General features: G+C 49.0%; 1 protein-coding gene across 1 annotated transcript in view; it reads left to right on the top strand.

Moving 5' to 3' along the window:
• The window catches only part of Phgdh (phosphoglycerate dehydrogenase), a 28,586-nt gene extending 19,022 nt beyond the window's left edge, over positions 1-9,564 (top strand). Inside the window, exons 6-12 of the mRNA XM_051198873.1 lie at positions 1,609-1,741; positions 2,160-2,308; positions 3,146-3,298; positions 6,302-6,434; positions 7,392-7,522; positions 8,357-8,594; positions 9,359-9,564. Coding sequence (XP_051054830.1) covers positions 1,609-1,741; positions 2,160-2,308; positions 3,146-3,298; positions 6,302-6,434; positions 7,392-7,522; positions 8,357-8,594; positions 9,359-9,513 — 1,092 coding nt within the window. The 3' untranslated portion in view covers positions 9,514-9,564. The remainder of the gene's footprint in view (positions 1-1,608; positions 1,742-2,159; positions 2,309-3,145; positions 3,299-6,301; positions 6,435-7,391; positions 7,523-8,356; positions 8,595-9,358) is intronic.
• The last annotated feature ends 4,443 nt before the right edge of the window (positions 9,565-14,007 follow it).

Here is a 14,007-nt window from a genome sequence, read left to right as displayed (position 1 = left end):
CTAACGTTGCAGGGACAGTGGGCCTGATGATCAGCCCTGGGCTCTGCCTTCGTCCCCAAGAGTAGACCAGACCACAGGGTGCTGTGAGCTCGCTCAGTCACGCGTGGCTTTGTGATCTCTCGTGTTCTTTTCTACCCTCACTGCACATGAGAAGAAAAATACATCTGGATTAGCGATGAATGGGGCCATTGTTCCCGTCGTCTCTGGCACCAACAGACAATTGTGAGGACGAGGCCAGGGATCCATTTCTCCTCCTGAGCATTTCCTTCTCTGTCCAGAAATGGGTGGACGCCATCAGAGGGCAATAATGATGTCTAAATAGTCCCTCAAAATCTACAAGCCCTTGGTGCTCTGTGCTGTGGCCCTATAAGGGCCACAAGAACAGTGTCTTTCCTCTAGCCTTCACTGGTGGCTGGGATGGGGGAAGGGAGTTCATTGGCTTTGCCTACGAACAAGGCTAATGATGACCCCCAAAGTGTTAACTTATTCATAACTATTTGGGTTTTTTTTTTTCTTTTTCTTCCCCAGAAACAATGGAGTATGAAAAAGAAGTCTCTGTATTATCTATCATAAGACAGGATCTGTAGTCCCCTAATTTCAAGTACTTCCCACACCATGTAGTAGAGGGCTTACAAAGCATAGGAGGGGGAGGTAGGGCTCCGCTCCAGAGGTAGCAACTGCTCAAGGATGAGACCTCATGTCTTCCCTGTTTCCACTTGTGCCTGGGTCCACTATGAACATATGCTTGAAGGGTTCCGGGAGTTTCTCTCACAATAATTTTACCTTAGTGAACATAAGAGCAAGAGAGTCATCTCTCCAGTGGCTCTATATTGGGGTCCTCACCCATCTAGAGGAGCCTGACACGTGACTGGGTGGAATGACTTCTGGCTCCAGCCATATTTCTTGAATGCTGCAGGCACACCTGCCTCATGGACTACCCTGCCTTTGTTATTCTTATGGCTCCAGTGCCTCTTTTGCCGTAGTGAGAGCTTCTGACAAGAGCAGATCAGGCAGAGAATGCTTAGCTCTTGGTGATTATAAACACCTCTCTCCCATACCTAGTTCCGAAATCTATCAAATCTATCTGGCTGGCTGCTTGGGCATGGCCCTTGCTGGGACTTGGAAGAAGTTGAGCCTGTGTGTAGTGAGATATTCAATTCACTTTGTCTCCTTCTGTGACCTGATCCTTATTTAACTGCAATACCTGTGCTGTCTGGCCTCTGTGGACAGTGCTTGCTCTCTCCTTTCCCAGCCCATGGCCATCAGCCCTGAGCCCTTCCTCACCAGTGCTCCTGTCTCAGGGCTTCTGAGTTCCACTTTGTCCAGCCACACACAAGAGCTGCTTGCTCCGGCATCTGCCTGAGGTTGGAACTTGGCGACAGGCAGACTTCTCTCCTCTATCTGTGCTCCGTCCTAGTTCAGCATGCCTCCTTCCATTGACCGACAGTGGGCAGGAGAGTAGCCCTAAGCACGCTGTATTGTCCTGAGAGCTCTACTAAAGGATTCGGTTAGGCTTAATGTGGTGTCAACTACTAATAAACGGTGCAGTTACTGGTAATAACAACATTGATATTAACGGTGCCTCTTCCTTTTCTCTATTCTGACCAGACCGTAGGCTATGACCCCATCATTTCCCCAGAAGTCGCAGCCTCCTTTGGTGTTCAGCAGCTGCCCCTGGAGGAGATCTGGCCTCTCTGTGATTTCATCACTGTCCACACGCCCCTTCTGCCCTCCACCACAGGTAAGGCTCTCAGTGTGGGTTTCCTACAGACAACATTAAGCAAGTGTAGAAAGGGACCTGCTAAACACACTGACACTTTGTCACAAGTCCTTGCCTCAGATGGAGGAGGCTGAGCTAGCTGAAAGAGCGCAAGTGTGTAAATGAACTGGGCACATGTAACTAGGCGCCTGTGAGGAGGCTTCATGGGACCCTGCAGGGGCTTTTTGATTCTTAGACCCACTCAAAACATACTCATCTCCAGAACTTCCTGAGTCTAAACCACATCTGGTACAGGGTCTGTGATCTTAGAGCATCTAGGGAGACAGATGAGAACAAGGAACCTATCCAGCAGAAAGGTCTCTGGAGAGAGGTGGCTGGAGGAAACTGGTGCTGAGAGGAGTCAGGAACTGTCATGGAAGGCGATGTCTCTTTATTCCAGGCTTGCTGAATGACAGCACCTTTGCCCAGTGCAAGAAGGGCGTGCGAGTAGTGAACTGTGCTCGAGGAGGAATTGTGGATGAAGGTGCCCTGCTCCGGGCCCTGCAGTCTGGGCAGTGTGCTGGTGCCGCGCTGGATGTGTTTACAGAAGTGAGTGCTTGCATCCTCCATGTCCCCTCTGAGAGGAAAAGGGAGGAACCGAGAGGCCACAGGCGGGGAAAATGTGCATCTTACAGGACAGTAGCTCACTGCCTCTGGCATGGAGGAAGTTTGATGTCAAGAAACACACCTGTAGTTTTGAGGAGGCCTTTCTACTCTACTGTCTTCTGCAAAACTCAGGTCTTAAGTAGGACCCATTCCTGGTCGGGCTGTTGCTGTACTGGTAATTTGGAATACAGAGGCAAATTGATGAAGCTAGGGGTTCTCGACTGGGAATAGGAAGTTAGTTAGTATGCTGTTCTTGATACTGAAGTCAGCACTCTGGCCAAGGAGATGGCCTACTCAGTACCCATTACCATTCCTCTTTCCTTCTTCCCTTCCTAGGGAGGGCCAGAAACCCAGGGATGACAGTATTCTTCCAGAGTCCCCTGTATAGACTGCTCTCCCAGCATACAGAGTGCCTAGGGTGTGCTCCTCCAACAATCCTATTAGTCTCTCGGTAGAGATGCTGTCTCAGCATCAGGGCTCCTCAGTGTAGTCCAGGGGAAAGAGTGTGAACCTTAGCGTGAATGCAGGTTCCAATTGTGAGGCCATGGCAGGTCACTGGCCCTCTCTGAACCCCATAGAACTTGTCTAATCCCAGCCCAGGGTACACGGCGTATCTTAAGCTCCCCGTGTATGACCATCTTCCTAATAATGCACCATTTTTTTTTTTCTACTGTTAGAAGGCTGGGATTCAAATGGTTGCAATTCTCAAAATTCAGGGTGAACAACGGTAGAGGGTGTATAGCCAATCTGTGACCAACTTAAAGATATCTCTTTGGGCAGGAGCCACCACGGGACCGGGCCTTAGTGGACCATGAAAATGTCATCAGCTGTCCCCACCTTGGTGCCAGCACCAAGGAGGCCCAGAGCCGTTGTGGAGAAGAAATTGCAGTCCAGTTTGTGGACATGGTGAAGGGGAAGTCTCTAACAGGGGTCGTAAGTATCTCTGCATGGGACTGGGACCTGGAGTCCGGGATAGCACAGACACAGCAGCTGGGGGGAACCGAGGTGGAGGCTGTATTTGTGTTGTCCCTTAGGGTGGATGGGCAGGAGCAGCCCTTCTATAGCCAAGGTCTTAGAGCAGGGAGTCAGGTTCTGAGCTGTTATATTGTAGCCTCACTGCAGAGATTGTGAGCCTTCCCAGGCTCTGCCAGCAGTGAAAGGCTCCTTTGTTGTCCACATGCCTGGGGAATGAGGGTGTGTTGCTAGGGTGAGGGAGCAGGGCCCAGTGTGTGTGTGAGGGGGGACATGCTCAACATTCTGCAGTGTGTCCTTGGTCAGAGTTTACCCTGCCATAACAACCCAGTCGTCACACTTTCTAGACCCTTTGCTATTTTAATTAGCCCCCTTGCTTAATCTGGTGAATACCAGATGCCTCCTCCCTCTCTCCTCCATCCCCTCCCCCTCCCGGCACCACACACACAGGGAAGGGGTGGGATTGAGCCCTTAGAGCTCTGCCTTTTCTTTTCTTTTTTTTTTTTTTTTTTTTTTTTTTTTGCTAACCATGTTGTTTTGAGGTTTTTGTTTGTTTTAGAGTTTTTTGAAGCAGGGTCTCACTAAGTAGCCCTGACTAACCTTGAACTCTGCCTCCTGAGAGCTGGGATTAAAGGTGTTCACTGCCACACTCACTCACCACATTCTTATCAGCTATAATGGGTTTGTTATCTTGTTAATGCACAAGTTTCTCTGCAGCGTATGTGAATGCCCCGGGCATGTGATTAATACTCTGCAGAAATCAGTGGGTAAGATTAGGCATGTGACAGAGGGCTGTGCATGCCTTCCCTCCTGGCTGACTCACAGCCTCGAGATAGTCACCCATTGGGGCAGAACTATGGTAGGACAGACAGTTTCGCTCAGCCCTCCTTTCTCTAGTTAGATGACTCACTTCTGTGTCTTGACACTCAGGATGCCATTTGGTCTGTGATGATCAGGGGGATTGTTGAGAGCCAGTTGTGTGAGAGCCTGTAGAGCCTGTGGCAACCAGGTGACACTGGCTGCCTGTCCTCAGTTTCCTTTGCACTTGGCTACTTGAGGCCACACAGCACATTTTCCTACCCATCTGGCTCCCCAGTGAGTTTCTAAGCAGGTGACATTAATTGGGGTCCTGGCTGAATTATCCAACCAGAGTGGAAAACAGTCCAACTCTCCCCTCAGCTCATGCCCTTGCTAATGAATAGACCCCCTTTTGTGCAACCTGATAGAGCTCTACCCTCAGCTTTTCCAAAGGCGGCTTCTGCCCTCTCCTTTGGAACCCTTTGAGGTGGTCACCTATGGTGAAGATCCCATGACCTTTTCTGACAGGGACTTCTTCACACCAGCTCCACAGGGTACAAAGACAGAGCATTGCCATCTTGTGTAAGATAGAAATATCCTAGTCTCATAAATGTTAGCAAATCAAACTCTGCATCTTTGAAAGGACGTTTCCTCCCAGACTCTTCCCCGCATCTTCTCCAGTTCTCTGACCATAGCACAGATGAACACTGGGACCAGTTTGATCTCCAGAGGCACCAGACTCTACCTTAGCATCTTGCTGTCTATTATTTTTAATATGGATCACTGCACACCCCTTTACTTCATAGACCTGTAGTCAGCAAGCATATTCCATGGCTGCTCTGTCGGTGCCCACCTCCTGGTCCTCTTCCTTTCCTCCCTATGTCTCCCTGCAGCTTCTCAGCAACACCAAAGACTCTTCTAGTGATAACTATGAAAGCAAGAGCAGATGTATTACACTGATTTCTCATCTCATAGCTGCTTACTTGGTTTTTTTTTTTTTTTAATCAAACCTGAGTTTTTGTTTGTTTGCCAGTGGAGTGGGGATTTAGCTCGTGTTTAGAGGTGGGGTTTTCTTCTCCAGTAGCTACAGCTGGCCTGGAACTCAGGAGGAGCCTCTTACTTACCTCGGCCTCCCTAGTGCTGGGATCACAGGCATGAGCCACCATGTCCAAATTTAAAACCCAGATTCCTAATTAAATCCTTCTTAGATGGATTCTTTCTAAGTAACCTCAAAGAAAATGTTAATGCCTGACGGGGAGCCAGAGCATCTGGAACCACAGAAAGGAATAGGAATTTTACCTCAGAACAAGGAAGCTCTGTTTTTAGGTCCCTGGGAGAGGGAGGGGATGTCCAGGGCCTTTCAATCTCCCGGCATGCCTCAGCATACTCAGCATAGGTGGATGTTTGAAGCATGATGTAGGATCATTAGAACTGCCTGAATCTGGTTTTGTAAGTTATGGTAACAGCATAGTGTTCAGTGACAAATGTGAACAGTCACTTAATCAAAATAGAAAATGAAATGAACCAGGTATGATGGCTCACTCTGTCACCCTAGCACTCAGGAGTTCTGCCTGGCTGGATTATAGAGTGAAGCCCTGTCTCAAAACAACAACAACAACACACACACTCACACACAGTGAAGCCCTGTCTCAAAACAACAACAACAACAACAACAACAACAACACACACACACACATACACACACACACACACACACACACACACACACACACACACACACACACACACACACGGCAAACTAGATCCCCGCCCTAAGAGCCACCATTCTGCTTCCCTACCACTTGTGACTCTCATGCTTCATGAGCTGTCCAGATCCCTCTCCATCACACCGGAAGCCAGTTTCCCACAGCGGGTGCCAGTACCAGTGCGGCGCAATGAAAGAAAGCTAGGCTTCCGGGCCCCATTCCGGCCATATAGTGCGGCTGGAGCTTTCTTTCTGTGTCCCCTCGGGCTCCGCGGCTCTTCTCACCTATAGGAATGAGTCATTGCTTCCTGGTTGATGGTTGGACATTGTCACACATCGCTTAGGTTGCCTCTCCATGCCAAGCTGACTCTTGGTCACATGGCATTGATGCCGTTGCTCGTCTGAGCAGATGTGCCTTATTTACTTCCTCCTAGACTCACCCCGCTCCCCTCTTCCTGCAGGTAAATGCGCAGGCGCTTACCAGTGCCTTCTCTCCACACACCAAGCCTTGGATTGGTCTGGCAGAAGCGCTGGGCACACTGATGCATGCCTGGGCTGGCTCCCCTAAAGGGACCATCCAGGTGGTGACACAAGGTGAGTCCAGGTCTGGATGGGCCCACAGCATGAGCTAGAGACACTGCTAAGAGACAGGGGAAATGGGTGGACTCATCTCTGCTGGGCGAGTCCGATGCTCCTTGCAGATCTAGTGGCAGACTCAGGGGACCTGGGCCCTACTGAGTACAGTTCACACAATGTGGAGGTAAGATGTGTCAGTGGGATATAGGCTCCCTGGGAGAATGGACTTAATTTTCTCAGATCATGTTTATACAGTGTTTTCCGGATAGACAGATATACTTTCCATGCAAGAGGGACCAGAAAGTTCATGTAAAAAGAGACTGGGATCCATAGAGAATCTCAATTAACTAACCAGCTCTGGTTTTATGGGTGGCTGTGTGCAGCTTGGCTGCCTTGGTAGCAGGTTCAGCAATCTGCAGATGGGGTTGGGTGGCTCTCTTCATCCTATACAGGGCTGCCTCCACCCACCCCGCCCCACCCCTCCCCACCCCCTGACCAATTGTCTGTTTGGCACCTGACACTTGGGGAGAGGTTTTGAGGTTGGGCAGGACAGGAAAACCCAAAACATCAACATTATCAGGGACAAGCAGAGCCAGGAGATGCCATGCCCACCGCCCTGGATACCCAAGCCCCTGAGAAGGCATGGCAGGGAACTGGTCATGTGGTTACTTGAGTGGCTCTTTCTGTTTCTCTGAGCTTGCGGCGGCCTTGAGTTCCAGCCACTTGTGGGAGTACAGGCAGGCCAAGGAGGCCAGTTTTGGAGGGGGAGTTTCTCAAGTTGGTTAAAACATGCTAGGTTTCTGGGCTTGGAACCATATATGTCCCCAGCTAGATTTCAGCACTCTGAAGGGATTACAGTGCCCAGCCTGCAAAGCCTTCCTTGTAGGCGAGAGCTAAGTGTGGTGGTCCCCTGCCCCCTCCTGTGGTGGTGCCTAGTGAGCAATGACCTTTAGGGTAACTCTGTGTGTCCCCCAGGAACATCACTGAAGAACGCTGGGACCTGTCTGAGCCCTGCAGTCATTGTCGGCCTTCTGAGGGAAGCGTCAAAGCAGGCAGATGTGAACTTGGTGAACGCTAAGCTACTGGTGAAAGAGGCTGGCCTCAATGTGCGCACCCGCCTTACTCTCAGCCCCGCTCTGCCACCCCTCTTTTTGTTTGTCTCATATAACCCAGGTTGTCCTTGAACTCCTGATGCTTCAGCTTCTACCGCCCAAATGCTAGGCCACCCTGCCTAGCTCCACCCCACGTTTTAGCAGCCTGTTAACAGTTTCACTCATTGGGGTTGCTTCTTGCCCCCCACCCACCCTGCCTATCAGTGAAAGCTAACCTTAATTCCTTCATCACAAAATATTGTATGGATGGATGCATAAATGCTCTGAATGCGGGGTGCAAGGCGCCACCTCCATTTCACAACTGAAGAAAAAGGTGAGCTAGGCCACATCTCAATAGAGCTGGGAGATGGCTTGGAATCCTAGGATCATGTTCCTCCACCACCCCCAGCCCCCCTCCAGTGGCCCCTTCTCTTATTCGCCTTTGGGGTCAAAGAGTAGGTCTTAGCCAGTTGAAGTTGGCCAAAGCCATAAAAAACAGAGTTCTCCCAGCACTTCCCACTTCCCTCCTTTCCCGCATCCTAGTCAGGCCATTGACTAGGAAGCTGGAGCAGAAACGGCCAGGCTATTTGGCTACCAGTGCTTGGTCCTCTGATCCTCATTTCCCGTTCTTCCTGGCCAGCCAGGCAGACCCCTGGTCCTCCCTTTTCGGGGCATAGTGACTGTCTCGAGAAGCTCTGGTCTGGGGGTAAAGGCTCACCCCGTCTGTCCCTAGCCCCAGACTGCTGAACTGGTGACCAGGCTAGATTTCCCTGCACTCCCTGCATGTGTGTAATTAGGCTGTGGGAGAGGGTAGAGAGTTCACTGTGCCTCTCTGTCTTCTCTCTGCAGGTCACTACCTCCCACAGCCCTGTGGTCCCAGGGGAGCAGGGCAGTGGGGAATGCCTCCTGACTGTGTCCCTGGCAGGTGCCCCCTACCAAGCTGTGGGCTTGGTACAGGGTACCACACCAATGCTGCAGATGCTCAATGGAGCTGTCTTCAGGCCAGAGGTGCCACTACGCAGGGGCCAGCCCCTGCTCATGTTCCGGGCTCAGCCCTCCAACCCTGTCATGCTGCCCACTATGATTGGTGAGGAGGCTTTGTGGGGGAGGCTCCTTGGGTGGAGATGGGATCTTCCTGGGATTGGGTCTTGGGGATATGTTTCCTCTGGGCCTTTCTCTGTGCCTCAGGGCATGTCTATATGCCCCTCACAGAGGGTCTTGCAGAACCATGTCCACAATATTAGAATGAAACAGCTCAGACAAGGAGAGTAAGTGGCTTATCTGATGTCACAGAGCAGTATGGGCAGAGGTGGGCAGAGTGCCATTTACCCCTGACCATGGCACAATTCACCATGTTCCCACTCACTGTCTGTATCTTGGGAGCTTACTTCATTGACTATTACTTCTATGGATCCTGGTGACCAGCCTAGACATAGCAAAGTGTGTCAGCATCCTGTGGAACAGCCCGTCTCCTAGAACCTGGGCTGCTGAGGGTTCTGGGTCTTATTCAGGTTTGGCAGAGAATGTGTCCCTAGACCCTTGAGGGGGGGTTTTTATTTCATCATCTTTGCCAAGTATCCAGAGGAATGTTCTCTCCTTATCTTGCTATCCTCCCTTGCTATTGGCTAGCCGTCCTCAGGGTAAGAACCCCCCCCCCACACACACACACCTGATGCTCAGGCTGAGAAGAGGAAAGGACCTGTCCCGCCATTGCAGCTCATTACTGTGGAAACCAGCCCCAGCCCCTCCCATCCTCCACCCAGTGAGGTCTTGGTTGCAGAAGCCTGCCTGCTCTCTCCCCTCCTTCTCCCCGCATGTGCCACACTAACCAAGGCTTTCCTTTCCTCCCAGGCCTCCTGGCAGAGGCAGGCGTGCAGCTGCTTTCCTACCAAACCTCTAAGGTATCTGATGGAGAGACCTGGCACGTCATGGGCCTCTCATCCCTGCTGCCCAGCCTGGAAGCATGGAAGCCACACGTGTCTGAGGCCTTCCAGTTCTGCTTCTGACCCTGGGGCTCAGAGGCGCTAGCCCCACAGACCTTTCTGAAGAAATCCATTGGCTGTGATCCATAGGAGGAGGAGATCCACGTTCCTGGGGCAAAACCTGGACACCTGCCTTAAATAACATCTAGTAAAGAGTCTTAACTCCACGGGGTGTCTGTACATCATTATCCAGAAAAGCCAGCAGAGGGCGCCCATAAGCTGCCTTGAGGTTTTGGCAGCTGATTAGTAGGGTATATAGAGAAAGGTTGGAGTGTGCAAACGACCTGAGCTTGGTGCCGTGAAGATAGCCCTTCCCTTCTTTTCTAAGATTATCCAGAGGTATTTTCACAGGAACATAGCTGAGTGTTCCAGAACCCTTTCATGTTCGGAGTACAAAGCTCAGCACAGGGAAGACCAGGCTCTGCTTTCAGGGGCTTTGCTTTCAGGGAATTCAAAGTGGATGGTCATGCACCAGAAGTCTTGGGGGCGTGGCTAAACATGCAGGTCTCATGCTACATGAATGCTGAGATTCTCCTGGGTCTGAGTAATTTGTTAATTTGTATGTTCTCTCTTTGCTTTTTCGTTAGTTTGGATAGAGGTTTGTCTATTTTGTTGATTTTTCTCAAAAAAAAAAACCTACTCTTTGTTGCATTGATTTTTTTTTTTTTCCCGTATTGTTTTCCTGGTTTCTATTTTGTTGATTTCAGTCCTCAAATTGATTATATCCTGGCGTCTACTCCGGGATGAGTTTGCTTCTTTTTGTTCTAAAGCTTTCAGTTGTGCTGTTAATTCTCTAAAGTGACTATCCTCTGTTTTCTTCATATGGGCACTTAGTGCAATGAACTTCCCTTGTAGCACTGCTTTCAAGGTGTCCCATAAGTTCGTGTATGTTGTGTCCTTATTTTCGTTGAATTTTAGAAAGTCCTTAATTTCTTTATTTCTTCTTTGACACAGGCGTGGTGCAATTGCACATTGTTCTGTTTCCATGAGTTTGTAGGTTTTCTGTGATTTGTGTTGTTGTTGAATTCCAATTTTAAAGCATGGTGGTCTAATAAGATACAGGGTATTATTCCAATTCTCTTGTATCTGTTGAGGTTTGTTATGTCACCTAGTATGTGGTCGATTTTACAGAAGGTTCCATGTGGAGCAGAGAAGAAGTTCTATTCTTTTATGTTTGTATGGAATGTTCTATAGCTGTCTGTTAAACCCATTTGAGACATAACTTCTGTTAGTTCTTTTATTTCTTTGTTGAGTTTCTGATTGGTGGTCCTGTCTAGTGCTGAGAGTGGTGTATTGAAGTCTGCCACTATAAACGTGTGAGGTTTTATGTGAGGTTTGAGTTTTAGTAGTGCTTCTTTTACAAATGTGGGTGCCTTCGTATTTGGGGCATAGATGTTCAGAATTGAGACTTTGTGTTGATGGATTTCTCCTGTGATGAATACGAAATGACTGTCTTCATCTCTTTTGATTAATTTTCATTTGAAGTCTAACTTGTTAGATATTAGGATAGCCACACCTGCTTGCTTCTTGGTTCCATTTGATTGGAAGATCTTTTCCCAACCCTTTACCATGAGGTAATGTCTATATTTGAAGCTTAGATGTGTTTCTTATATGCAGCAGTAGGATGGATTCTGTCTTCGTATCCATTCTGTTAGCCTGTGTCTTCTTATAGGTGAATTAAGACCATTAATGTTGAGGGTGAGCAAGGACCATTGATTGTTAATGCTTGTTTTAGATTTGTTGTTGGCAGTGGTATTGTGAATATATTTGTCCTGCTTTACCCTTGGTTTCTGGTGTAGTGGGATTATCTGTTGCCTAGGTCTTTGTGAGCGTAGTTAACTTCCTTGGGTTGGAGTTTTCCTTCCAGTACTTTCTGTAGGGCTGGATTTGTAAATACATATTGTGAAAATCTGGCTTTGTCATTAAGTATCTTGTTTTCTCCATCTATAGTGATTGAGAGCTTTGCTGGGTATAGTATCCTGGGCTGGCATCAGTGGACTCTTAGTACTTGTAGAATATCTATCCAGGACCTTATGCCTTGAGGGTTTCCATGAAGAAGTCAGGTGTAATTTTGATAGGTCTGCCTTTATATGTTACCTGTCCTTTTTCCTTCGCTGCTCTTAATATTCTTTCTTTATTCTGAATGTTAGTTGTTTTGGTTATTATATGTCGAGGGGTCTTTTTTCTTTGGTCCAGTCTATTTGGTGTTCGGTATGCTTCTTGTACTTTCATGGGCATGTCCAAAAGAAAATGAAAGACTACAACCCCCTGTCCTTCCTATCCCTCCCCGCCCAGTTTCTCTCCTGTGTTCAGTGCTCACATCCTTAAAGCACTGCTGCTTTAGGAAGACCCTGGAAAAGTTATGTTCTCTTTACCCAAGGCAGGGATTATCCTCCCTCTGCCTCATCCTTTTGTTTAGGTCATCCTGCATGACTCTGGCTGGCCTTGAACTCACCCTTCCTCAGCCTCCCAAGTGCTGAGATTTCAGATGCATGTGACCATGCCTGACCAACATTATGGGTATTGTTTTATGTTTGGTCTAGGTAACACTGGTATATATGCCAAGGGGGTTTGATTGACCAAGTACCTACTGCTCCTGCCCTTTAGGACAGAGAAATGGGCAGGGGGAGCTCTGTGTCACCGGAGGATTTGGCAGAACTGGACAGAAATGTGGGGAATTGGACTGTGAGTGGAAAGGGTGGGGTGATGAGTGTCCCGAATTCTAAGTGGGTCTTGGCTTCAAGAAAGTATACACGATTTCTTTCCTCATTTGATTGCCATATATTATTTTAGAACAAGATACAAAATTTAGAAATTCTCAGGGAACTTTAAGAAAGGAGCATAAAATACAACAGCAGAGGCGTCAGATAATAAGCTGTAACAAATGGTGGATCTGTCAATGTGGGAGATGGCTGGTTCTCTTCCCTGGGGGTCAGCGAACCCTCTCGCTTCCATCTCCCTCTTCACAGGGGAGCTCTGGTCCACAGAAGCATGAGTCTGGGGCAGTGGTTGCATCAGGCAGAGTCAGGATGGACCCACTGAAGGGTGGTGGCCCTTCACTGCAGAGCAGATTCTCTGGGGCTACTGTGTCTATTCATCATCTACAGCTGAGAGTAGAATCTGCTCAGATTCGTTCCCCAGGAACTGTTGCATAGATCTGTGGAGAAGAGAAACAGATTTGGTCACCCCTCCTCACCCTGGCTCCCCAGTGCCCAGGCCCTGCCCCTTGCCAGAGACATAACTATGCATATAAGCTCCCCCTCCCCTGTTCCATGAGATCCCAGTACCCTTGCTGCCTTCCCATGGCCACCATGCCTGGGGAGCCTATCAATCAGTGCTACAGGAGCCAAGACTGGGGGACAGGCAGGTCCCTGTCACATGCTCTGATGGTGATGAGAGATGGGGATGGGTTGGCTGGGACAGTGGCTCCATGGACTGCTCTACCAACTTCAGTTCTCCATGTCAGCCTTGCCTTGGTGCTCTTGACTCAGTGTGAACACCCCAGGAGCCCTGTGCCATGATGCTGTCAAGGCTCTTATGAAGGAAAGGGCTAGGATTGGAAATCGTCTTGCAACCCTCCCCCCTTTCTGTTTTTATTTGTTCCAGATAATTCCTGGCTTGTCTGGAACTCACTATGTAACCCGGGCTGACCTCAAATGTGATTCTCCTGCCTCAGCTTCCTTTATAAATGCTGTGAGTACAGGTGTGAGCCATCATGCCCAGTCCACAATTTCTCCGCATCTCATGACTCACCTGGCTCAGTGGATTTAACAGCCCCGTCCTTGCCACTCACCTATTCCTCAGACTCATATTTTAAGCAAGTTTCTTGCTAGGACGAAAGTCCCGTGAACCCGCTTATTGACCTGGACCTTCTCATGCTCATCCTGTGTCCTTGGCCCATCAACTCTCACTTCTTGGCCTGACATCTTGACTCCAGAATTTGAGCAGCCTGACAAAGGGGGCCAGGGAGCTGTGACTGTCCCATTGATTGGGGCAGTGGTTAGTGTCCTGACCAGTGCACTGCCTGTACCTCCCCAGAGTGTATGGGCGTCACATCTTTCCTTCTGTTCCTTCCCTTTCCTCAGTTACACCTTCTCACCTTCCTCATGCTTTTAATCAACAAGCAGGGCAAATCTATTGAGGTTTGGGGGCTGAAAAAGAAATCGCTTCTTGCACTTGCATTCTGCTTGTCTATTGGGCCAACGAAAACAGCAGACAGCTACAATCATGAATCACAAGCTTGTAGCTCCAAAGATTTCCCTTAAAGAAATGCCACAAAGAATCCTTCCATTTCCCCAGATCCCCAGACATCTTCTACCCACTTCTCTCCCTACATCCATCCTTACTAATTTACCAAGCTTCACTGTTTCTCCCCACAAGGAATCTTGGGACATGAGATTGTCACATTGCGGCTGCCCACCCCCAAAGCTCCTTCCAGCCAAGGAACTCAGACCACCCAGCTCCCTTAGGAATTGTCTCCCAGTTCAGCTCCTGATGGGTGTCACCACCCATCTCATT

This window comes from Phodopus roborovskii, unplaced genomic scaffold (genome assembly GCF_943737965.1).
Source record: "Phodopus roborovskii unplaced genomic scaffold, PHOROB, whole genome shotgun sequence".
Classification (NCBI taxonomy): domain Eukaryota; kingdom Metazoa; phylum Chordata; class Mammalia; order Rodentia; family Cricetidae; genus Phodopus; species Phodopus roborovskii.
This window is presented reverse-complemented; position numbering and strand designations above follow the sequence as displayed.